The sequence below is a fragment of the Vicugna pacos genome, chromosome 20 (genome assembly GCF_048564905.1).
Source record: "Vicugna pacos chromosome 20, VicPac4, whole genome shotgun sequence".
NCBI lineage: Eukaryota > Metazoa > Chordata > Mammalia > Artiodactyla > Camelidae > Vicugna > Vicugna pacos.
The window spans coordinates 36,431,549-36,457,942 of NC_133006.1; the positions used below are offsets into that span (position 1 = coordinate 36,431,549).

General features: G+C 42.6%; 1 protein-coding gene across 27 annotated transcripts in view; it reads right to left on the minus strand.

Annotated features, from left to right (window-relative positions):
• HIVEP1 (HIVEP zinc finger 1) overlaps window positions 1–26,394 on the minus strand; it is a 224,579-nt gene that overhangs the window by 45,553 nt on the left and 152,632 nt on the right. For 26 of the 27 annotated variants that reach the window (XR_012062373.1, XR_012062375.1, XR_012062374.1 and 23 more), the window contains 4 exons: window positions 9,271–15,218; window positions 5,933–6,066; window positions 5,079–5,254; window positions 235–336 (listed from right to left, as the gene is read on the minus strand). Coding sequence is in view for 1 of the 27 variants with exons in the window: in XM_072945677.1 (XP_072801778.1) it covers window positions 235–336; window positions 5,079–5,254; window positions 5,933–6,066; window positions 9,271–15,218 (6,360 nt within the window). In the remaining 26 variants the exon portion in view is untranslated. The remainder of the gene's footprint in view (window positions 1–234; window positions 337–5,078; window positions 5,255–5,932; window positions 6,067–9,270; window positions 15,219–26,394) is intronic. The other variant, XR_012062396.1, reaches the window with a different exon arrangement.

The following is a 26,394-nucleotide window of genomic DNA, read 5'->3' on the forward strand; positions in this document are numbered from 1 at the left end:
CAGGATGATCAGACATGCTTCAGGAAGAGTAACTTAACATCAGTGGGGAAGAGATGGAAAGGAGGGAAGACAAAGTAAAGACAGGAAAACTGTTTAGGAGTCTATCACATAGTATAAATAAGAGGTAATGAAAACAGGAACTGAGAGCATTAGTGGGAATGGAAAGAAGAGTATGGATGCAAAAAAAAGTACATTGTAAATAGCATTTATGAAAAATATGGAATAAAGCCTTACCTGATTCTTCTGTATCTTGTTCATCTATTAAACCTACTGAGACGCCTAAATCCACACATTTCTTGCTATGTGTCTTGGACTTCATGTGTTTTGTCAGATTTCCTTAAGGGAAAAGAATGTTTACTAAGCTTACATAGTATAATTTTGCTATCGCATTTGTCAACACTGGCAAATTCCATTCCTATTTCAAGTGAAAGTACAGGTTGTGGTTATACAATTCCAATGACTAAAATTTGCCCAAAAGAAAGTACTGGTATCTGTGTGTCGTAATAACCTCGTTATTAGTAATCATTTCTCGTTTTCAAATCTGCCGCCTCTGCTTTCATAATGTCTACTTTGGCTTATGGTTTCTGTTCTCTAGCCCCTATTTATTTCTTAGAACATTTTATATGCACTTAAAGTCCCTTTTCGATTGTACTATGATCTGTGGTTTCTGAATTCTCTACCAGTTGTGTCTGCTGGCTTTCCCTCATAGCACTGTTTCCTTGCCCGCTTTTTAGTTTTTATCATCAACTTGTCTTCAGCAAGATTGTTTCCCATGGAGTCTTAAGTAGCCTGGGCTATACACACGTTTCTATATGTCAGTCGTCCAAAAGCTTCTGCGTAGGATCTTAAGTTTCATGCTGGTAATTCTGGATCACTTTGTGGGTTTGTTTTTTTTTTTAACTCTCTTCTGTTCTTATTATTGATGGTTTATTATTTTCAGTGAGTTTTTATATTCCATGTAACTGAAAGATCTTGCTGGGAGCCACAGCAACACTGGCTTGTTCTTTCCTTCCTTCCTTCCTTCCTCCCTCCCTTTACGGAGGTGCTGGGGATTTAACCCACAACCTCGTGCATGCTAAATATGCACTCTACCACTGAGCTATACCTTCCCCCTCAAGTTTCTGGGTATTTTTTACATGGCACAGGTAAAGGGTTTCACCTTTTAGTAGGTAGCTTTTCTGCCACATGGTCTAAAGTCACTGGATAGGAGAGGCAGGCTTACTTCAGAGACCTCAGACTCCATTCCAGGACTAGCATTAAAACCCCAGGCCTGTGGGTGTATATCTGGCCTGATGTCCTATGGGCCTTTTTTTTTTTTTTTAAATATCTGTTCACCATGCTAGTTTGGAGTTTTTTATTTCTGGATCCTAGGAATTTGCCTTTCTAAATTTCAAGCTTGGCTATCTATTAAAAACTGTTTTTGGTGGTGGTTGTATTATAAATAGTATTTCTGTATGTTTGGAACACAAGAAAGGATTTCCTGCATTAATTAAACTTCACTATCCTGACTAAAAGTCTCATAACAGTAACCCTAAGGGTGTGTTTCCTCTGGTAGCTGGAGTATGGGCCTCTGTAAGTATCAGCAGGTTAGCTGGGAACCCCTGGGGGCACTGGCCCCTGGTGATCGTGAATGTACCGGAGAGCTCAGGTTCTTCTGAGGATACAAGAAGCCTGAGTGGATAATGCCACACACCCAGAAAACTGCCAAGGGAAAATCATCTCTCTTGAAAATAAACAAAATCTAAATGCTGAATCTGGCAAGCAGGGGCAAATTAGTATTTCAGAATAAACCTCCAGGAGAGCTAAAAATGTCTGAACCATCGGTCCAGATTTTGAGCTTACAGTAGCTGAAGGACCTGCAAAACTGCCGTATTTATAGAGCCTCAATTCCACTAAATATGCAATAAGCCCCAGGAACTGGTCATACCTGTTCAAGCCAATTCTTGCACTAGACAGTGTGCACAGCATCCCAGAGCTTGGTGCTTTTAGAGGTTCACGTGTAAGAGGGGCCCAGACCAGATAACGTCTAAGATCCACCAAACCCTGACAGCTGTGATTCTAGAGATAACGCCCAGCTTAGGTGGCTTGGCCATGTCTGACATTTACTTTAAATACACTTAAAAAAATAAAATATAAAGCAAATATGGCAAAATGTTAACAATTATTAAAAGATGATGGGTATATTGGTGTTCATTATACAAATATCTACTTTTCTGTATGCTTCAAAAATTTCACACTAAAAAGTTATAAAAAAAAAAGTTTGCCCATCTTTTTATGGCTGAAAGTTCCACTTATAAGTCAAAACACTTTCTAGTATTAGGACAATATTATAAACCAAATTACAAGGTCCACTAATAGCTTGCTTTCAAAATGCTTTTGTTCCCTAAGTAGACAGCCGTAGAAAATCATTTGCTTTCTAAGAAGTTACTGTATAATTGTAGCTAGGAAAATTTGGGAATATAAGTTTTTAATAAGCATTATTTTCTCATAACTTGAGCTATTACTTATTATTAACCAATTTCTTAAATAATTTAAAATAAACAATTTGCATTTCACTATGCAAAATATGCATATTAAAATGCAAATATCCCCTAGCAATGCTTTAAACTCTGTGTATTAACAGATACATTTTTCAACAGATTTAGTAAGCATTAATCTAAATCCTCTGGAAAGTATGACAGATTTTGTTTCTGGGCTCCTGCAGCTATATATAGAGTCCCACCTTCTGTGATATAAATGGGACGAAATCCTGCAGAGATGCAAGGTCACTGTTCATTTTCTGCTGACTGACCTTTAAAGCAGAATTGTGAAAACAAATCAATTAAAATTATTTTGAAAAAGTATTCATAAAGTAAACTAAGAGGACAAATGATGAAGCATTAGCGCCAGAAGCATCGGTTTCTAGTAGGAGAGACCATCCCTCTGGTAGGATTACGCTGTCTCGGCATACTCGTATCTGCTGCAAGTTGCTATATCACTATTACTTTCTGTTAATAACCAGACACATTCAGTAAGGAGCAGAGGTGAACTGGCGGGGACAATGAAGTAAATCAGAGTAGGGCAAAACCTACAGCCTAATCTAAAAAGAAGTCTATTATTATTTAGCTTTAAAAGGTACTATGGACTCTGTCCTACATATATTCACAAAAGGCAGACTTCTACAAGGAAGCTGACCATAAAAAGGAGAACTGCCATGCCAAGAACAGGAAAACCATGAATTTCTAATATTTTCTTCACCAGTCTCCTTAGCTAGGGTAGCTTTCTTCAAATAAGTACTTATCACATAATTCCAGTGAATTATCTGACAAAACAAAACATTTAATGTAAATTCAGATATTCGAGAAATGAAAGACATGCAAACTGCTAACCTACAATGCTCGCCCTCAAGAGTCATTATGCCCTGTCCACCATTAACAAACATTCATCTAAAATTTTACATGATGCTGTTTTGAGATCTTTCATGAGTATCAATACTTATTGATTCACAATATTTTTCTCTGCCAAGATATCCCTGCAGTTTCCTTTGGTTCCCCACATCTAAGTTCTGCTTCCTTTCTTGCCCTTATTTTATAAATATGCTTTTAAAAATATCCTGATTCCTCTTCCTCCATCTATTGAGAAACACCCATTTCACACTATACCTTGATCTTCTTTTTTTTTGGTGACGTCACTCGGTACCTGGTAATCTTTTATTTGTAATATTGGCCTGTTACTCACACTGGAAATTATTTAACAGACATTTCTTAATCATAGAATCAAAACCAGCGTAAAAGCAATAAATTGGGTTAAAAGATCATGGCACTTAATCCTATCAAAGCCTTCACACAAGATCAGGAAAATCATCCTGAAATGCACCCTCTGTTTCCAGAAGGAAATGCGTTCTATGTCACAATCCAAGAATGACAGAATTAGGGTTCCTCCCAACTCACGATTTCTTAAAACTGTTTAGAAATAGTCAAGGCTGTCTGAAGAACAGTTTTGGTTTCTCCCCATCATTCTTGTTTCAGGTACTACTGGCTAATTTGAAGCTATCCAGTTGCTGCATACTATAACTCTCTTTAAATGACAATAAATACTAGCCAAAAAAAAAAAGTAATAGATTTTGCTAAAGAGTTGATCAATCTTTAACACAAAAACTACAAAGACAACCAATATAGTCAGAAAAAAGCAAATGTGAACCTAAAGGGGATAAAAATAAAGTAGTTCTTTAAAAAAAATTGATTAAATATTTTTCACAGATAGTTCTTTCATACAAATAGCTTTATGATTATACTGCTTTGTATTTGAGACATTCTTACTTTCTAAAGCATGGTATATGAAATTAAAGTCTCAAGCAGCAAATTTTTATATGATTCACGACAAGGAGGCTAGTGGAGAAAGCAGACGTTTTATAACAGTGTATTCATTACATGTAACAGGAAATCTGTAGACAGTAAAATTACCTTAACTATAATAAAGGCTTACAATTTAAATAAAAACATAAAGAATATAGAAAGAGTACTAAATATAATTTTAATTACTAGTTCTGAGTTCTATAAACATTAAATAGCACAAAAGTTAGAAAATTTTTGAAGCTGAAATTCAAGAGAATTTGGGTTAAAAAAGTTTCACAGAAAAGAAATGGCTATGCATGCCCAAGATTAGATAATAAAACATGAATGTCATCATTATAACTTTACTGTAGTTACTAATTTTTCCTTTCATCTTTTAGTACTGAAATGCATTTACTTATGATCATGAAAATTTCTTTTTCTTCTTCAGCCCCAAAGTAAGTAATTTTGAAAATGTATTAGTCATCATGTTATGCAATTATAATTTGGGGAGTAAAATAAAAAAGGGCAGTTGCCCCTTTTCAAATGTCATATTTATTACATATATTCTAAAAACATATAATTAAAAACTTTTCCCAAGAGGTCTAGAAATATACAAAGAAATAAGACTACGACATTGACAAGATGTAATTTACATCAGTCTATTTAAGCTACTGCATCCTTGCTCAAAGATTATGTAAAGCTGGGTCTTAGATCTACTAACTCAGTGCACATAATAAAGGACCATGAAGTGACGTCAACTCGTACCTTTAGTCTTAAAGGAGAAGTTACAGTAAGTGCAGTGGTAGGGGCGGACATCTGTATGGGTTCGTATGTGTTTCTTTAACATACTAGGTTTCTTACAACGGATTCCGCATTCTTCACAAATGTACTTTCCTCTTCCCCTGCCTCGGACATATACATACTCTTCATTTGATTTATATCTAATTTAAAGAAAGAAATGAATAGGGCAGTTGGATACTATGTCTTTGAGAAAATATTGATGATTAAAATTCAACCTAAAAAATAAAACAAGGCAAAATTTTTATACCCAATCAATATAAATTTTATGCACATATAAGTAACTTCAACACTTAATATTCTAATAGCTAATTTTAATAAAACAACATTATTCAATACCAGGTTTAATTTTAAAATGTTTCCTCTAAGTCACTGGTTTAAAAGTTTTCTTTATTGTTAAGTTTAATCACAACTCTATTGAAATATTCCTGAGCTTCATTTTAACTCCAGTTGGCTTTTACAATTTGTTTCTCTCATAACCAAATTCACAAAAGACATCGAACAGGCAATGAATTCATCTCTCTTAGAGCAGATTTTCCAGGTCATCCCTTACTGTAAATCAATGTGAAACCCAGTGTTCACTCTGAAAACTTTGTGCTTAGCTGCCTCCTAGAACCTGCAATGCTTCCTAAATAGTTATCATTTTCTTGAGCAAAATGGATTTAACATAATACCTAACATATATTTTGCCATGAAGATTCTGTTAATAAGCTGAGAAACCTTGCAACATTTATATAAAATCAGCTTCATTCACATGAAAGCAAATGTACATTTAAAAAGTAAGTTTAAATGTACATTTAAGAAGTAAAATTTGTACTTGCCCTCCATCAAATATTTTAATTCTTCTTGGTTCACTTTTGATTAAGGAATTTTCTTTATCTTGCTCACTGTTAATTTCAGAGGCATCTTTATTGCTGAATTCAACTACTGTGGACTTTTGATTACCTAATGCTCTCTGAAAGGGAAAAAAAAAGAGACACTAATTTAATAAAACTGAAAACACAAACATGCTAATGTTTCACTTGGAAATTAAAACATGGCAGAATACAGTGCATACAGTTAACTCAATGGAATGTGTTTCAAGGAAGTAACAGCTTTAAAGGTTATTGCTTTATTTCTTCCTCTATCTTTAATATATTTGCCTGAATCTCAGCAAACTGATCTCATGCTATTTTCAAATCCCACCACAGTCCACTGACACCCCCAAATAAAGACTTTACAACCCTCTACACCCTCATATTCCATGCATTTAATAGGAACTTTACAAAGTAGACTTAATATTTCTTTCTTATAGCTTACCAACCACTCATACTACTGTTTAAGTATACTTTTTAGAGTTTATTCTTTGGAGACAGAAAAGGGCTAGTGGCCCCTCATGGTACAACGTCTCACACTCCTGAGAAACATGCCTAACTCCCCCTCCACATCCGTGCGCTGTGATGTTAAAGCAGTTCCCCAGTGTTTTATTCTCCCCTTCTCCCGTTATATTAAACCATCATTATGTTTCCTCTCTGTATTTCCTCAAAAGTTCCTGAGTACTGATAACTGTGAACTACAGGTCAGGTCAGAAGTTAGGTCCTGGCCTGATAACAATCAATCTCTAGAAAAAGGTAATGAACGTCAAAATGATAAGCAACGTGTGCTCTTCCTATAGGAACACTGTGGTGACACCACCTCATGACTTTGTACAGCCACACTGCTCACGACCCCCCTTCTCACTCCTCCGCTAACTCTGCTCTCACATATCCTGGGGAGGCGGGCAGCCCAGCAGGATTACACCCTGGTGAGGAAGGACACACTCAGGGTCAAGTCACTTGGCAAGGTCAACTGTTAACAGCAAAGTCTCAAACTCCAGTCTCTGGCCAAACCCAACACAAAGCACAACTTTCCTGATCTGTTTGTTACAAACGTCTTTTAAAAACTGCATCACCAAGTAGACAGCTGTCATACTGGGATGACTTCATGACAGTAAGTGATGAGGGGGTGTCTGCATCACAGACAGAGGGCCTGTGTGGCCTCAGAAAGAATACCCTGACAAGGTCCTGTCTGTAAAAGCCAGGAGTAAAGAAAGGCTGCTGGCCTGTGTCTCAAAAAGCTGGTGTGAAGGGGTAATGACACTGACCCTGACAGGCACAAATGCTATGTCTCCTCTTGTTCTGGCAAACACATCTGGGTTCCTTGCAATTTGGAAAATACACACACACACACACCCCTTTCCTTGCCTTTATGCCTGTCACAGTAATTCTATTCTTACCTTCTTCTTAATACCAAATTCCCACTGATTTTTTGCTCACTTTCTTCTTGCTATCAAATCTGGCTTCTATTAACCAACGAGCTAAATGCCAAGATCTTTATTATTTCCTTAGTCTATACACTTGACCTGTTAACATCCATCTGTTCTTTTCCATTTTGAATTATAAACACAACATTTGGGTTGTGAGCTAACAGTCAACCCAGTGCCAGTCTTCCACAGCCACTTGCCCATGTGACGCAAGTCTCAGTGGTATGAGAACCATTCAGTCCAGACACCACGTTAGTCTTCATCTTTGTTTGACCCCTTGGATTGAACAACTCTCCCTAAAACACCTTCTTCCTTGATCTGTGTGACACCCTTTCTCCTGGTTCTCCTTCCTCCTCTGTGAACAGCCTCTTTCAGGTCCCCATGTGCTTCCTTCATCCATTCAGCCCTTTAAATAGCAGTGGCCTCAGGATCCATTCCAGGCCCTTCTCTCTCCTTCACACTCTCCCTGGACAACCTCGTTCGTTGCATCCGTGCGCTCAAGGACCCGACACCCTCCACCCAGACCTCTCTCCTCGCGCCACATCTAAATGTGCGTTGCCGGGGCGCTTCCACGAGGCACTTCAGGAATACACACACCTGAGTTCTGTTTAAATTCTCACGCTCATACTCTTACTCTGTTTAAATTCTCATAATCTCTGACTTAGTAGCTGTAGATTCTGAGCATTTAAAAATTAAATTCTGAATGGTTTGGATGCACCCTCCTCCCTCACCCAGGAAGTCCCAATAGCTCCCTCCTACCACTCATCCTCTCTGGTCTTTACCTACATTTCCAACTTCGGTGTCAGTGTTTCAAATGTCCAACACGTTCTGGTCACACTGGACTCCTCAAGGTTCTTTAAATGAACCAAGTTCTTTCTCACTTCCATATCATTTGGCAGACTTAAAATTTCTCATTCTTGTTTGACTGAAAAAATCCCTCCCCCTTTTTTATAAGACTCAGCTGAAGTATCACACTTCTGGAATACCAGCCTTGTATCCATACCTCTTCAAGCTACTGGCAGAAAGTCTTCCTTCTTGTAAAGTTGTATACACTTCTAGTCTAATACTGACACCAGGCCATTCTCTTGTAGATAAATAACTATGTATATATTTAGAATCTGTATTCTGTGCTTGTGAGCCTCAAGAGGTCAAGAACTTTGACTCTGAATGTCCAGAGTCCAAACTAATGCCCTTACCTATTCATTAATTCTTAATCATTTAAAGGATTTTTCCCATTTTATAAAGCCAGCAACTCGAATAAGACTGATGATTCCACAAATAACCCAAAGTTATAGTTTTATGAGCTTACTCTGTAAATCTTGACCAAATCAACTTAATTATCAAGTGTACAGCTGGTCATTTTGTGAATCTTCTCTCTGGTCTAAGATGACTCTTAAACTACATAGCAAGAGAGCTGGATCAGCATGGTGAGGGCAGAGTGGTCCGGTCTGCACAAGACAAGTCTGGATGGCTCTCTGCTTTTATTTTAAAATGAAATATAACAATCTTCAGTATTCACACCGTTTATTAGCAGGGACTGAGCAAAAACATAATCTTCTCTGACCTAATAGGAAAAATCCTTCACATAAAGATGAAAGTAAAACTATGATGATCTGCACCTTTAAGTAAAGATTTAAATATTCAGCCAATGGGAAAAAAGTGCTCAAAGCAAGTTATCATTTTCAAAATGCTTCAGGATGGAATCACTGACAGGACTCCAGGTAACCTTTACCGGTAGAACTCCCTGGTACCCTTATCATTCTTTCTTTCAAATTCAAAATTAAAATACAACTTCCAGTGGAATTACTGAAAAGCATTCAGACATGTTAAAACTAACTTGTATAAACTATTTTTGAAGATAAATGGTATTTCAAGTACCTTGCTTAAGCCGCTTTTCCACTTGCTTGAATAGACCAATAAATCTGATTTGAAGTGGGTAGTTATTGCTTGACAATATAGTGATTTTCCGGTCTTCTGTTTTGAGTTAAGGAGAGAAAGAGCAACTTTCGTAGGCAAACCGAGTGGGTTGGGGTTACCGGCGCTCACTGTCCAGTCAGTGTAGGCCGAGGTCTTCGGGTCGTTCTGAGGCAGGTGCAGCGCCTTCTGTCTTAAGAGGTAACACCACGTGAAGCTGGTGGCGGTCTTCAGGCTGGGGAAGGACAGCTGCTGAGGGTCTCCGGCCTCACCCACGGAAGGAGCAGTGGCTGCAGGCGGACTCTGTTCTTGGATGTCCACCGTGCCACCTGCATTTTTAACCCCTGGAGACTCCCCGTCCCAGCTGCGGTCTACCCGTTCCACAGGAGAGATGTGAGTGTTCTCTGCAGGGACAGGCGACCTCCTCGCTGTAAGCACCAGTGATGTGGCTGACTTAATGTTTTCAAATTCCTGCGGTTCTTTTATAGGTTCTGTCACCAGGGGCTTGGAGTGTCCTGATGACAGATTATCAGCTGGCGAAACATTAGTCAAGTGAACAGCCTCACTACTGACTTCCGGGTGAGAGAAGACATCCTGCTCCAACACGCCGGCGTCCAGGGGCTCGGCGGTGCAGACCTGCCTCACTAAGGCGGGCTTCCTCTGCTTACTGACCTCAGCGGCTCCGGAGCTTGGTGGGTCCCGTGGTCTGACATCTGCTGCACAAACGGCCCCATTCTCATCCTTGGCTCGCTTCTGGTGCTTTTCCATGGCAATGTCTAAACTATTTGCTGGGGAAAGCATCCTTTTACTTGAAGCAGAAGATTCTTGCTGGGGGGAAAGTCTACCAACAGAGATTCTCTGAGTTATGGGCAGGGATTCCAGGAGAGAAGAATTCTGGCCCACCTCTGAAAAGACTTTTGGGCAAATGAGTTCTGCCTCCAGGTCTGGCAAAGCATTCTGGTGATCTTTTTGCAGTTTTGGCACGGAATTTTGTTCCTCGCTGATTGGCACCATACTGCGATTAGCCTGGCAAATTGGCTGACTGGACAGATCTTGGGTCACTAGGATTTGTGGCAGAGGTGTGACTGTGGCAAAACAGTAGGCCGAGACCTGGCCCTGCAAGTGCACGGGCAGCGAAAATGACGTTGGCACTTTCGGCCCCTGACCACCAAGTGACCCAAGCTTCAGTGGCGGCAGAGGACACGAGTTAGATGCGGCTTCTGCTAACTTGGTGGGTATTGTTAACGAAGTCGCACGATGCTCGGCCCCTATTGGATCTGAAAGCACAGGCTTTGGCAGAGGATGTACAGGATTAGAAGCACAAGACTGGCTCGAAGGGACAACCTGACACTGAAGTTGGTACTTGGGAGCAAAGCAATCCTCATTTTTAGAAGATGCGCAGACAGTGAGGCTTGCCTCTGGCTTGCCACTCTGTGCAGACACCTGCAGAGACAGCGGTGTGTTCTGGTGGCTGAGGGGCGCATGCATTTGATTTAACAAACTGACACCAAAAAGCTGTTGAACAGGAAAGATGTTTGCAGAGTTGGAACTTGAAGTTTCTGTTCGCAGATCCTTAATTTGAGTCTGAGGGTGCAAAGTGTTTGCCGGAAACTCAGCTAAAGAGGTATTAGCAAGCTGAGGCCCCTGAAATGGCACTGTGTTCACACCAGGAAGAGCAACAGTTTTGAAGGACACTGGGTTCACAGGAGACAGATGACTCTCTGGAGCGAGGTTTAGAGAGATCTGCCGTATCAGGGGGCCTCTCCTCCTTTCTAAGAGAGGCACGTGCCCGGGGACTCCCGGGCCAGAGGGGGACGTTGAAGGCTGCAATTCACTGAGTGGAGCTATCTGAGGTGGAGTGATGCTTCCACAGTCGAATGATTTACTTCTGAAATCGGAGACCTCCATCGACGTGGGCACGCAGCTCATCTGCTCAGACGCAGCACGCCTCATTTCCCGGTGACTTCCAGGAACACTCAGTGTATTAGAGCCAGCTGGAATCACGAGAAACTCGGCCTTATTCAACAAGTCAATTTTGGGGGAACCCTCAGTCTTCGAAACGTCCTCTACATCTAAGGAGGCGGAGAAACTCGAAGTGTGAGATAAACTACTCTCCCTGCTTAGACTCCTGGACAGAGTGGAGTCCAAACTCGATTCGGTTGAGGAGTGCTCTATCTCGGCCAGACGGAGCCTCTTCTTTTTGGGCGGCAGTTTCTCCGTCGGCAGTTTGGACAAGGTTTCACTCCGCTGAGGCCAACTGAACTTCTCTGCTTTGTCCTGCTCGGGGCCTTGGCCTTCAAGGTCCCGATCTGGCTCTTCTGTGACCAGGATCTCTGGGACTTGGATGTGGTGCTGCCGAACAAGTCTTGAGGACTGTCCCAACATGTGTCGCTCCGCGGACATCCGTCTTGAGCCTTCCTGCAGTTCTGCTCTCGGGGCACCTGGCCGCGCAGGCTGGTGGGGGTGAGACGTGCTCCGGGGAGGGCAGCCTTCCTCTTGGCCGATTCCCATGACGTTCAGAGACCCGGGCTTCGCTGGCCTGCTAGGCTCCTGGAAAGAAATGGGAGAAGCGCCTTCACAAAACTCAAGCTTATCAAATGAACTGGGGCGGCTCAGCGAGTTGGTGTGCTGGATGACGGAGATGCCGGCCCCGTGCCTCTTCAGCTCTGCCTTGTCCTGGGCGGCCGGGTCCATCTGCTGCTCCACGGCAGCTGCCAGCTTTGGGTCCAGGGTCTGCTCGGGGCCTCTGGCCACAAGTGGCACCTGGGAGCTCTGCAGTTGGGTATTTCTTCGCTGTGGGTCACCCGGGACGGTGGCGTTCTGTTTAGACGCAGAGCCCAGAGTGCTCTGAACCTGAAGGCCTTCGGAGCTTCGTGGAGACGCTCCATTTTCATTTTGCTGCGATTCGTCATCATCTCCAACACTCTTCATTTTCCTCCTCTTTCTTATCTGGGGCGTCTGTTCCCAGACCCCTGTGGAGGCTGCCACCCTGCAGTGCAGAACCGGGGGCGGTGCTCCGCTGGGCACAGGGCTGTGCTCAGGGTCTCTCAGAGCTACCTTTGTTTTTGGTCCATGCAACTCTGAACAGTAAAATTTCTTATGGTTTTCAAAATTTTCCAGTTTTCTATACCTGTTTCTACAGGTCTCACACTCAAACATGGTCCCCCGTCCTTGATGAGACTTCTTCTTTTCCACGTGTGAGCCTGGCGCCAGGGGCTTGCTCCTTGCAGCTGCGGTCTCACCAGTGGTGGGACATCCTTGATGGCTCTCGTCCAAGGGCTGCCCGACAGCCAGAACGTGATTTTCGTTTGTTGAAGAGTCTTCGACTGCTCCTTGCCTGACGAGGGTGCGGGGATGTCCACTTTGGGGCACAGAAGTGTTAGGTCCAGATACAAAGACATCATCATAGAAAGCACCAATTTTGTCATCAAATGACTGACTTCCTCTCAGTGGATGAGGAGGAGGGATGATGCTCGCAGGTACCGCTGAGTAACCTGTGGTTGGCATCGAATTACTTCTTGTGATAGGCAGACAGTCGAGGGAAGGTACAGACAGAAGAAACACTTGCTTCGATTTCTCAGTGGGGGTGAAAGGGGACTTTGGTATATCAGAGCTTGAGCTTGTTCTCCGTCCCATTGGTTTTAAATCAAACTGGAAAGAATCCTTAAATATGTAAGATTTGGGGGAATCGATGCTCCCCCGTCGTGAGAGAGAGGTTCTCCGTGGCTTTACGCTATCCAGCTGCTTGTCGTCTACCAAGGCTTCATTGTCTGAGATGAGCTTTGATATCCGCTCCTCAAGGGTTTTTGTTGCCAAGGGCGGGCGCATCTGGCCTGGGAGGGGTGATGCCTTCTCACCCGCTGGTAGAGCAGAAGTTGCTGGTGCAGTGACACGAGGTGTGGAGGGCCCGTTAGTCTTACTAGAGTCCTGTTCTGCGGCGGGTAACGTTCTGGCAAAGGGAGCTGGTGGACTCACTGTTTGATCGGCACTTTCAGAACGTGAGAAGTAACCAGAATCAGTACTTCCTAAACTTCGAGGACTCAGAAGTTTTCCTTGCTGCTCTTGAGAGTAATCCGTAGCCTGCTGCCTTTGTAGCTGGGCGTGGGCTGTTCCCACGTGAGATTCCTGTTTTCCTCCTGGCTGACTCATGTCTCCCTTCTGACCAGACTTCTCATCAGTCTCCAGGGAGGGCGCCCAGGCTTGGGCCAATACACGGGTTATCTGAAAGTCTTTCTGTTTCTGTGCACTAGACAGTTCAGGCTTGGAGTCTGTAACCTTCGGGCTGTCAACTCTTAAAGGGGACACACCGATGGGGTGGACCACAACCTTTGGTAGGTCTGCCACAGTCTGTGAATCTGAAGATTTGTCCCGTAGTGAAAAGTCTCCTACCATGTGATCTGGGTTGCTTGGAATGGAGCTTGATTTTGGTAACGCTTCCAAGTTGGGTACCAAGTTGGGTACCATTTTCATTATCTGCACGGGCTGCAGGTCCATGGAGCCCCGGTGGTTCTGGTTCTGCCTTTCATCAGCAGCGCCCTCGTCATCGCTCTCCCCACTGTCGTCCACATCTGAATGGATACCAAGTGCTTTGGGGGACTCATTGGACAAGAACAAGCCCCCAGCATCTGGTTGCAAGACAAGACCCAGTTTGATAGTATGTGCATGGGATTTTTTGTGCTTGTACAGATTACTTTTAGTCTTAAATGAAAACCCGCAGGTCACGCAGGGATAGGGTCGCTCACCAGTGTGGGAGCGGATGTGCTTTAAAAGCACACTGGGCTTTGCACAAGCTCTATTGCAATACTCACAAATGTATTTTCCTTGCTTTTTTGGCTTCTGATCTTTCAAAAGAAGATTGCACATTTGTTCCACGCTGTGATTAATGGCTGGGGCAACAGGAGTCGAGTTGTAAATCGGCGCGGGGGGTGACTGTGTCGAAGGGGCGGGACTGATGGACGCGGGTGAAGCGGAATCCATTTGCTGGTTTGGAGGAGTAACCTGAGTTCTACTGGAGGGTGAAGTCAGACCCGCGGGCGACGTCACTGCTGTGTGATACACGTGTTCAAGTTTGGCGTTCTCTTGATTTTGCAGATTCGTCAGTGATCTCGCGAAACCCGAGCCCGCTGGAAGCTGCTGATTCTGTGGGTTGGGTTTGGGGGCAGGGGGTTCGTGCGGACTGTATGGAGGAAGAGGGGGCTGCACCGACGCTGGGTCGCTCTGGGCCGCGGACACGGGCCCCGTGGAGCAGGTCCGAGGACAAGGCTGCGGCGGCGGCGGCGGCGCGCCCGGTGCTCGCGGAGCCGGGTCCGGGGCGTCCCCCGAGCCGCTGATCGGTGGAGACGGTGGTCCAGCCTTATTCGGCCTGGGCTTCTCTACCTTCCCCGCACAAGACGAGCCCTTTTGCGACAGGGTGCTCAGCTCCGGCTCCATGGCTTTCAGCAGGACATCGAAGGCGGTGCTGGCGTACGCGGGGGCCGGGGGGCTGCGGCGGGACGGGGCACACTCGCGGCGCTCGGGCCCGGCCTTCCCCGACGGGCACGGCGCGCTGGGGTCGCGTCTGCCGCCCGGCACGGCCGACGCGGCGGCGGCGGCGGCGTCGCAGCCCCCCGGCCCCCAGCGGCGCGGCTCCGGCGGCTTCCTGGGGGGCCCGGGGTCCGCGGCCTCCCCGTTGTGTCGGCTCAGCTGCTTCCCGGCCTTGCCGGCCGCGCCGGGGCTCTGCTTCTTGTGCGGCCCCGACGCGCTCTGCACGACGGCGGGCGGCGGCTCCTCCGTATTCTGCTTATGTTTTGCCTGAAGAGGATTTCTCAGCGGGGATTTTGGTATTTTTTTCAGGTGATTCTCAGCTACAATCTTTTTACGTTTCACACCTTTAAGTGATTCTGAAGTTCCTTTAATACCAGCCTCTAAGATTTCTGTTCAAAAAAGAAAAAGAAGAAACCAATTGGTAAAACGGTAATATACACTATGATTTTTAAAAAAATTAACATTACTGTCATCGAGGTGTTATGACAATTGAAGAAGGCAGTTTAAGGAAAGCCTGTTTTGGATAAAACTGCATTCTAACATTCTGGCAATCAAGGTCTACTGAAACACCCATGCAGGGGCCTCAGTGTACATTTCTAGAATGCTGTGTTCCTCTCTGGACGCCTGTCTCACCTAGACCCTGGAACCTGATCTTTCAAAACTAAATTATCCTCCCCTTCACCGCTGCAGCTGAGGACTGCACAGCAGCTGAGAGAGCCAGCCCACAAAAGAAAGAAATTCAGGCTTTTAATGCTGGGTATTTGTCTTATCACATTTAGTATGTTTTACAGCAAAATTTTTACCAAGTTTCTAAATAACAGTATTGCTCTAAAATATGCAATACAGACATTCTTCTGAGAACAAAGGCTCAATACACTGATTTTTAGAACATACCTCAGATGATCATGTGATATTCACTGGTAGACCCATGAAGAACTGCTAATGTAGCCATTATATCAATAGACAGAAAAATAATAAAGTGAAATAAGACACATACTTGTGGTTCTTCACCAACAAAATGTAAAAGTCATAATGTAATGGCCCTTCGTTACAAAAACCCCACCGTTTTAACTGAACACGATATTCAATGGCTATTTCTTTGTCCTTAGTGATAGATGGGCAGGTGGGTGGGTAGGTTAGGTGGGTCAGATGGAGCTTACTGCAGGAGAGAAGAGCTGAAACCACCTCCATTTCTCGCTGTGTTGAAATAAATCATCATTTAAATGGCATCAACCACCCACAATCTCTGTCAACTATTATATTTTTGAGCAATAATTGCTTGCCATAATTTAGTTTATTTCCATTTGTTGGATCCTTGGGCACATAAACAAAAATTACTCAAGCTTTTATTACTTACTTGTATAGAAGCCAAAATGCTAATTCCTAATTATTTTCAAATAGTTGTTCAAACATAAATATATATATATTTGAGATTCCTATTAGACCAAAATATCTACAACAAAATAACCACTTTGCATTAACTGAAGAATTAACACAAAATAAATTCTAGTCATATTGTGACATCAGTTTATGTGCTTTCATGCACAAATTTAATGAAAAAAAATACATACTAAAGATACATTTACCCACCATAGTCAAAAGGGCAGATAAAAAGGTGGGGGTCTCATAATGAAAACATTTGTGCTAAAGTAGAATAGAAAAAAAATCAGTATTGTTGATACCTTTACAAAATGATGTTGAGCAAATCGTTTTTATTCTTCAATCCACTCACTTATAAATGTTTCCCTACCGGTTTTCCCTCTTCAAGATGAATGCAATAAAATCAGTGATGTACTTTATGCCTCTCACCGACTATACCAAGCAAGCGGGCGAAATAAAAAATGATAAGCATCATCTCGGGCGAGTAGGTTCCCTACTCACTTCCCAGGAGCTTGGAGGTGGGTTGTAATAAAAGTGAGAGCCACTCGGCTATTGGAATGAATACAGAAACAGAGAAAAGAAACCACCTGGATGAACAGCAGTTCCAAGAGCTTTTTTTTTTAAAGCTGCCTGTGCCAAACCCCATCCATAACCTACGCAACCAGAGCCTCGGCTGTGGCAGGTATGTTTGTTTTACTTACTTTTTGGAATAAGATTTTATTTTTAAAGTTATTTGCAAACAAGAAAATTAAACAATATCTTGTTTAAATAAAACTCCAAAGGAAAAAATGCAAAAATTCACCCCATAGGCAAAACACTCAGAAATACCACATTTAAGTTTTAAAGGGATCATTCTATGTATGTTTTAAACAAAAAGAATACAGTTTAACCCTGTACTTAAAGAAAACGAAGCCGAAGTGAAATAAAGGAAATCACTACACTTAAGATCCCTATTTCTTTACAGAGATAATTCCTGAAAAGTTAAGAATTTGAAAAAAATACATTTTAAACATATTTTTGAACTACATGTTTCAATTTTAGATGAAGATTGACTCATTTCACTTTGACAGAAGTTTATAACATTTACATTCTATTGACATAGTTGTTTACTCTTAGTTCTGTTTGAATTTTAACACTTACTTGGTGCTAATACACAAGTTCTTTCCTACAAAACCCTGTACGTGCCTTTGCTTTCGGCAATCGTAGAGATTCTGTTCCTGCTGCCAGCCTGACTGGTAGTTTCCCCTCCTTGAGGTTAATGTGCCTTTTTTCTGCCTGCATGTCTGCAAAACCCTTTTCTTCCCCAAAGTCTGATAATATAACTAGTAGTCACTCCAGAGTTGACCACTATCAGCTTTTAATTTTTTTTTCCTGGAACACAATGACCTCTAAAAGGAGACTCATTTAGTTTATTTCAGAAACATTTTCTTTTATTGTATCTTCAAATACATTTTCTGGCTAATTGCTTCATGGGGGTGAGTTCCCCTACTTTACTGATATGAGTTATCTTATCTTTATTCAGGACCACACTTGCAGTGATGTAAATTGCTTCCATCTTTTTGTTTTTCTCTTTTGTTTTCTCTAGAATCATCTAAAGCTTTTCCCCATAGTATCAATAATTTGATTTTCAGGCCATTAAGTTCCTTGCTGTTTCAGATTTGTTTATAAGTTTTGGACTGCTGTTGTTTTGTTCTCATTTTGTTCCCTTAGTTCTGTATTTCCCATTTCATCTCATTTTATTGTCTCATATTATGTTTGAGCTCTTGCTTTAATAAATTTATGATCTTATTAAGTTCAATGCTTAAAAAATACTCATTTCTGAGGTAGTATTTCCTTTACGGCTGAGTTTTTGGTCTGTCTTTTCACGCTCTCTCTGCTTTTCTGTTGCCTGAGATCATAGGCAGTCACTGCGGCAGGTGGGTTGGGGTAGGCATTCAATGGAGAATATGTTCCTGTTTTTCTGAACTGTGTTCACTCTTCTAAGATTTTGTTGGATCTCCTTTAGCAGGGTTCACTCTCCTTGTTCAAGGGATAAAGTCCATTCCATTGTGGGTGGTTGAAAGGGAATGACCCTGGGTGTTGGATCAGTCTCTAAATATAAGGACTTTGTTGTTATTGTTCTTGCTCTTAGGAGGGAAGACAATGGTGGAGGGGATGAGAAATGTAAAAAGAGGGAGGGTACCAGGCACATATGAGGGGAATCTCACACTATCATTCTAGAGGTGGAATTAAAGCAAGCTGCATGTGGTTGTCACTCTCTATCCTTTGGTTCTCAGGATTTGTGGCTGGAGTACACAGAGTGGGTGGCCAGGAATTAGAAACAGAAGCCTCCTCTTGAGAATCAATGCCCTGGAGTGTGAGGTAGCAGGCCCTTGGGTCTCTGAGAACCATGCACTCGGGACAGTTTTTTCAACTCACATTAATCTTGATCAATTTCAAATCTGATCTTGATCAATTTCAAATCTATCTATGAGAGAGTGACTAGTTATTTACTCCTGCCCCCTTATCTATAAGAAAGAGCACAGTCATCAAACATTGAGGCTGTATCTACAACATCTGGTATTCAGTTACCACAGGCCATGGAGCTAAGAAGGTATATAGACCAGAATGCCTCAAAACAGAAATACAGTTTGGGGTGGAGGGCAGGAGCGGAGCAGCTGTTCACCATCAGCACTGATGCTTTTCAGTATCTGAAAAGGCAATTTGTTATTATGCTAGACTCAACTGAAAATAAATTAGAGGAAGCAGAAAGACAGACCTTGAGACAGCGGTAGAAGGCGCGCAAGGATGGTGCCTCTATAACACACTCACTCCCCTATAGACCAGGGTCTGCCTCAGAGCACGGACGCCTATTAGCATCGTAGGATCCCAGAGCTGCTGGTTTTTACCAACACTAGGGCTGGACAGACTTGGGGCACATAACCCCTTTCCTTATGTAGTGAGAACACACACTCAGCTTGGGAACGGGGAGGGAAAGGTTCACAGTCAAGGTCAACCAACTCTGCTGAAAACTCTGTTCCGGTCAGCATGCTACTGGAAATGGCTGAAAATCAGGCAGAAACTCTGAGGCACTGACAGGCCAGAAACCCAAATGGGAACTCATTTAACAGACACAAATCACATGAAGAAGAGGGACCAAAATTGGCAGGGTGGCCACTGTCAGAATCTCTGACTTGTTGGGCTTTATAAAGAGCCAGCTCTCCATCAGGTAGGCAGTCGAGAACAGGTTGGAAAGATCACAGAGGCCACTTGACTAAAGAAAGGTGAATGGTGAGGGAACCAGGAGCTGAAGTATGACAAAGGACACTTTGTTGAGGGCAGCGATGGTGAACCACAACCTGACAGTGTGTTGACGATCCTGCCTTGACTGAAGGTGAATCTCTTTGTCAGACCGACTCAGAGACACATCAATGTGAAAAACTTCAGATCTCTCTCAGGTCTTGGGGACACAAGGACTATCTGTTTTCTGACAACTGAGAGCACAGTGTGCAGAGAATCAAGAGACCAGAGGCAGGAGGACCACTTAGAAGGCCTTTCAGTGGTTCATGCAAGAGCTGAAATGCTACCCTGAACTCAGGGAGTGCCAGGGGGGCCCCTTAGCTGATTTAAAGGAAGAAAGCCTGAGAAAGGCTTGCGAAAGATGCTGCTGAGGTTTCTTGTCTTTATCTGGGAGGACTGAGCTAGTTTGGGAGGGGAAGAAAAAAATCAATTCACTTTCCATTCCACCAGACCTCAGAGTCAATCCCCATGGGCAGAAGTAACTGTAGCTGCAGATCCAGGATGAGAAATTTTCAACAGGGAAAACAGTGAGGTTAATGATGGCAGAGCCACTTAACGCAACATTATACATCCATTTAGAATAATTACAAAGATTACGCAGCAATGTGAAAATTATGATATATTAAATATACATGCACATTCTTTCCTTCCCTAAAGAGAAGAATGGGCTGGAGGCATAGATCTGGGAGCACGCAGTGAGAGCTGTTTTTATAAAAGTACAGAAATGATAAGGCAGAGAGAACACACGGTAGAGAGAAATCTGCATCAGACGCTTGGGTAATCCCTGTATTTAAGGGTGAGCTAGAAACGACAAGAAACAAGAAGCCAGGATTTAGGGACTTATAAGGAAGAAGATGTGAGCAATAGTGTCAAATACCACGTTCAGATAAATAGGATGAGACACGAGGGTGCCTGGTTTGGGGGTCATTATCTCAGAGCAGTCGTCAGTTGGGTTCTGGGGGTAAAAACCACATCACGAAGGGCCAGGAGTGAGGGAGGGCTTGGGGAAGAGCAAGGACCAGCAAATACAGGCCACTTCCTGGGACTGGCTGGGAAGAAGAGAAAGACAGGAGGTCAGTTTCAGAGAAGAGGAGGCTGAGGCGAAGTTTCTTTAGGAGAAGAGGGGCTGAGTGTGCTTATAAACAGGAAGTGAAAGCAGAGAAAGAGACTGAAAATGCAAGATAAATAACAAATGAATTAACGTGCAATAAAGAACTAAACTAGAGGTATAATCAGGAAACAAGTACGGAGATGTGCGAACACCTAACTTCTTCACTTAGCATGCGCCAGAAGCCACATCCATCTCCAAGTTCTTCCCATCCCTCAGGGAATGGAATTCAGACATCCAATTTGGCTAAAAGACAATGCTGACCACCTTTCCGGCCTCCCTCCACACCACCCCCCTTACTCATGATGCTTCAGCTACAGGTGAACTTGATCCCCCAACAGCTGGCTCCTTCCTGCCCCGGGAGCTTGCCCTCACAGTCTCTGGAAAAGCCCTCCCTACTCCCAACTCTAAACGGCAGGATCACTTTCAAACTTTAAATCCTAACACCAGTGTCACCTCTGGCAGTTCCTGTCCACCTGCCTACAGTAGTTGCCCCATACTGCCCACACCTGTTCATTTTTCATAATTATGAGCACAATCTAAAATGCCCTATTCATCTGTTTATATGTTTTTGTCCACCTTCTGATTAGAATATAAGATGTAACAGATCTTGTATTTATTATTCATCTCTATACATCCAGCCCTTAATGGGTGTTGGAGAACTAATTGCTAATGAAAGAATTCTCCAAATAAGAGAAAATAAGGGATGAGTTTAGTGTCAGGCAGCCTACCGATACACTTTCCCACATCGGGAAGATAAATTAGAAATTCACATGACCTTTTGAATAAGACTGAATGATATTTAATAAAATTCAACACCCATTCCTTCTTTTGAAAAATAAAAACAGCTGAGTCTGCTTCAGGATGTAGAAACTTGAAAAGTGTTGCCCGACCCTAACAATAAGAAAAAGCCAGCCACATTACAAAAGTCAGTGGGCTCTCCTGAGCCCACCATAAAGCTGAAGTCACAGGGCAAGCAGACAGCCCAGGCTCACAGAGAGCCATGTAGACTAGCTCAGCCGGGGCCCAGCAGGGAGGAAGATGCTGAGGAAAATGTGCCAGCCACCCACCTGAGTGAGGAAACATCACCCCCAAACTGTAGCAAACTGGTGGAGGCCAAGCATGGGATGGATCGGCCGGGCCTCGGACCTGGGGGACTTCACCCTCACACCCGGGTGGTTTCTCGTGGGCCTCCACCAGGTGCTCAGTGGGTGGGCAGGGGACCAGAAAAACGGCCCTCCCCACGCAGGCAGGCAGGACTGGGTCAGCGGCCACTGCAGGTGAGAGGGCCCCAGGCCCCGCCTGGTCACCTTGTCGCTTCTCTCATGTGGAGCAGAAGCCTGAAGCTTTAAGCTGCTGGGAAAAGAGCAGCAGCCAGCCAGCCACCCACTGGGAATGTAAAACCCCTGAGGCTGGGGGAGGGTAGAAGAGGAACCCCCTATCCCAGGGGAGAGACGAAACTCGCTGATGTGGGACCAATGAAACAAGAGGAGCAAGAAACACGGGAACTGCCCACGAGCAAGGCTGCACGGGGATGAAGAGCGACCCTCACTTGCCCCCACCCAGCCTCGCACCAACACTCGCACCTCCACCCCGAAGGGAGGACTGAGGAGGTGGCGACTCCAGATCCCCAGCCCCACTATGAGCCTGGGGAAAGGGCAGGCCACCACTGGAAGAATTAGATGCCAGTGGTACACTGATGACAAACCGCAGTCCCCAAATCCAGCCCAGCTCCTGAGCAGGCTGCTTCAGCTCCCGTCTGATGACCTGACAAACAGGACCCATTTCCATTAAAAACTACTGACCTCAGTATCTACTGTTATGCACACAATTTCCAAAATTCACTAAAAAGTCAAGATATGTTCACTATCAACCCACTGTCAAGAGACAAAGCAACCTCAAGAACCAGACTCAGAGATGACCCAAGGGTCAGAACTCTCAGACAGGGAAGTTAACAACCATAACATGTTGAAAAGATCCAAGAAAAACACTGACAACACGCATTCACAAATGGGAATTTAAACAGAGAGGGTCAAATGAAAATGCTAGAAATAAGACAAAGTAACAGAGATAAAGAAAGCCTTTGACAGGCTCATTAATAGACTCAACAAAACTAAGGAATGAGTGAACTTACTGACAGGCCAGTAAAAATTAACCAAACAGAACACAAGGAAGACAAATAGCATGGGGGGGGGGCAAATCAAGAACAATGTACCCAGCAGCCACAGGACAGTATCAAATGGTCTCTTGCATCACTGGGATCACAGGAGGAGAAGAAAGAACAAACAGGGAAGAAGAAATACATGAGAAATAAAGACTAAGAATTTTCCAAAAATAAACAACAAACTCTAGATCCAAAAAGCTTAGTGAACCCCAGCGGAATGAATAAGAATAAGAAAGGCTAAGAATGAGGAAAGAAGGGGGAAAAAAACAAGTGGTTAAAAGAAAAAAAGGAGAAAAACCTTAGACAAATAATATTCAAACTGCTGAAAACCAAAGATGGAGAGAAAATCTAGGTAAAGGCACCCAGAGGATAGAAAAATATAGAGAGAGAATCAAAGATGAAAATTAGAGCCAACTAATCAACAGAAACTATGGAGTGACATTTTAACACTATTGAAAGAAAAAATAAACCACCAACCCAGAATTCTGCATCAAAAACAACAGCTTCCAAAAAAAGAAGGCAAAGCAGAATTTTCTGGAAAAACAAAAGCTGAGAGAGTATTCATTGCTAGCAGACCTGTACTGAAATGTTAAAACTTTAATTTGGAGCTATACATACAAATGAAAAGCTCTAAGAATGGTAAAAAAAAAAAAAAAGAAATTTAAAAAAAAACTTTAAATGCCATCATTTAAAAATAAAATGCCATGTAAAGCTGTGCTGCCCAGCATGGTAGTGTGGCAGGCAAAGTAACAGGTCTGCCAAACAGCCACACCCCAGTCCCTGGGACCCGCCAACAGGCTCCCTCACGTGGCAGAGGGGGCAGATGGGATACGGTTAAGGCGCCCCTGTCGGGAGACTAAGCTGGATCGTCGCAGGGCCCCTTCACATGCAGTCAGTCGACAGAAGAGACAAAAGAGAGATTTGAGGTTGAGATCTGACCTGCCATTTCTAGCTCTGAAGACGGAGGAAGGGAGCTAGGAGCCAGGAAACGCAGGTAGACTCGAGAGGCTGGGAATGACCTTTAGTTGACCGCCAGACAGGAGGGGCTCAGGCCCACAGACACAGGAATGTAATTCTGCCAGTAACCTGAATGAGCAGGGAAACGGATTCTCCTCTAGAGCCTCCAGAAAGAAACATGGCTCTGCTGACACCTTGATTTTATCCCAGTGAGACCATGTCAGGCTCTGATCTACAGAACTATAATAAGTGTTTTTTGAACTCCAAAGCTACGGTGATTTGTTACACAGCAATAGAAAACAAAGGTAGCCTCTGGGCACATGTGACAATTTAAATTTAAAAACAAAGTCTGTTGCTCAAAAAAGAACTTGGTATGTTCTCTGCCCACAACAAAGTTAAATGAGAAATAAGCAGCAGAAAGACATCTGGAAAATCCCCACATATTTGGAAACAGAACAACATATTTCTAAAAAGCTGAGGGGTCAAATAGGAAGTCATGAGGGAATTAGAAAAATCAAAACAAAACTTCAGAGCACTAGGAAAACATGATAAAGAGTATTTACCATGCCAGTGACAGCCAACACTCAAAATCAAACCCTAGAGAAATCTCTGAAGTCCAGGATAACAAAAGGATTCCTGTAATAATCACTATGATTTTTAACCACTTGTCCAGATGATATAGCTAATACAGTAACAGAGTAAGGAGAAAGGAGCTACAAATGATGGTAAGGAAGAAAACAGCATTATTTGCTGATAGCATAATGGTTTCCTAGAGTTACTTCCTAGGAGAAATAACTGAAACTCTATCACACCTAACAAGAGTTCAGTAAGTTAGCTGCCTACCCAAAACATACATGTATCTACCTTTTCACTTTTACCAAAAATAGTTTGTTAGACAACATAATGAAAAAATATTCTATTTATAACAGCAATAAAAATAGAAAAATGCCTAAAAATAAATTTAGCACAAAGTATTTAAAACCAACAGAAAATTGAAGTTTTCTGATCTGATTTTAAAGTGTACTTATAAACGTCCATGCTTCTGGAGAGAATTCATATTTTGATGATATCAATTATTTTCAAATTTCTAAACTTTATACAGTTTCAAACAATTTTTGAAAACTGCCTTCTTTTTCCCTGCACCCTATGATCCAACAATCCCACTCCTGGGCATCTACCTGGAGAAAACTCTTAATTTAAAAGGTACATGCACCCCAGTGTTTACATGCACCCCAGTGTTTATAACAGCACTATTTCCAATAGCCAAGACATGAAAGCAATGTAAGTATCCATCAACAGATGACTGGGTAAAGAAGATATGGTATATATACACAATGGAATACTACTCAGCCATAAAAAAGAATAAAATAATGCCATTTCAGCAACATGGATGGACCTGGTGATCATCATACTTTAGGGAAATAAGCCAGAAACAGAAAGAGAAATACCATATATTACTTACATGTGGAATCTAAAAAAAGTTTTTTTATTAATTTTAAAAAGGAGAAAAATAAACTTATTTACAAAACAGAAACAGACTCACAGACACACAAAAGAAACTTACGGTTACCAGGTGGGGGGGGATAAATTAGGAGTTCGGGATTTGTGGACACTAACTGCTATATATAAAACAGATAAACAACAAGGTCCTACTGTATAGGACAAGATATTCAATATCTTGTAATGACCTATAATGAAAAAGAATATGAAAAGGAATATATGTATATAAATATAAATATAAACATATATATATAAATGAATCACTATGTTGTACACCAGCAATTAACACAACAATGTAAACTGACTATACTTCAATAAAAAATGTGTCTTTTTAAAAATATGACATGACTTTATTAACAGTGGAAACAAGTCTTCTAGGAATAAAAACAGCAAGCAAAAGAAAAATCACTTGAATATATAAAAATTAAACTCTCTCAGTATATATAAGAAATACTTGAACGTAAAAAAGCAGATGACAGAGAAAGTATTGCAATAATATATAGGCTGACAATGGGTTAATGTTCTAACTGCATAAAGAACTTTCATAAGGGACTTCTAATAATGATGAATTAAGTAAGTCAAATGACCCTCCCTTAGCACAGCAGAATAGCTAAGCAAAATATAAATACTATCAGTGTGAAGGCACTGAAACTTTAAGAAGGCAGTGAAAAGTTACTCAGCCAAGATCCAGGGGAGTACACAAGTCTAAAAAGTGAAACTGGCATTGGGACTCCTTTTGTTCAGGAGGAGCTAAGAGGCCGAGCAGCTCTTTGGACAAGTTAAAGGAGTGAAGGGTGTAAATGACGGAGCCCAAGGCAGGCCATACGCGGTGTCCCTATGAAAACCTAAATGTTTCCAGTTGAGAGCCTGAAGGGCTTCATTCTAAGAATAAGAGAGAACCGAATGCAGACCAAGCTTCGCATGAACCGTTACTTACAGTTGTCCAGAAAATCACACACTTCAAACTCATTAAGCTGATACTGGAAGGACTAGTCCTGCTAGGAGGCTGACAGAAGCAAACTAAAATCTTCTCTGGAGGAAAGTATCATCAACTTAAGCTTCAAACGATTTCATTAATTTTTCAGATAGAATGTCTAACTCATATTCAAAGATAACCAGGCACCCAAGAAAAGAATTCAACATGAAAGAACCAGTATTATGAACAAATTGACAGGGG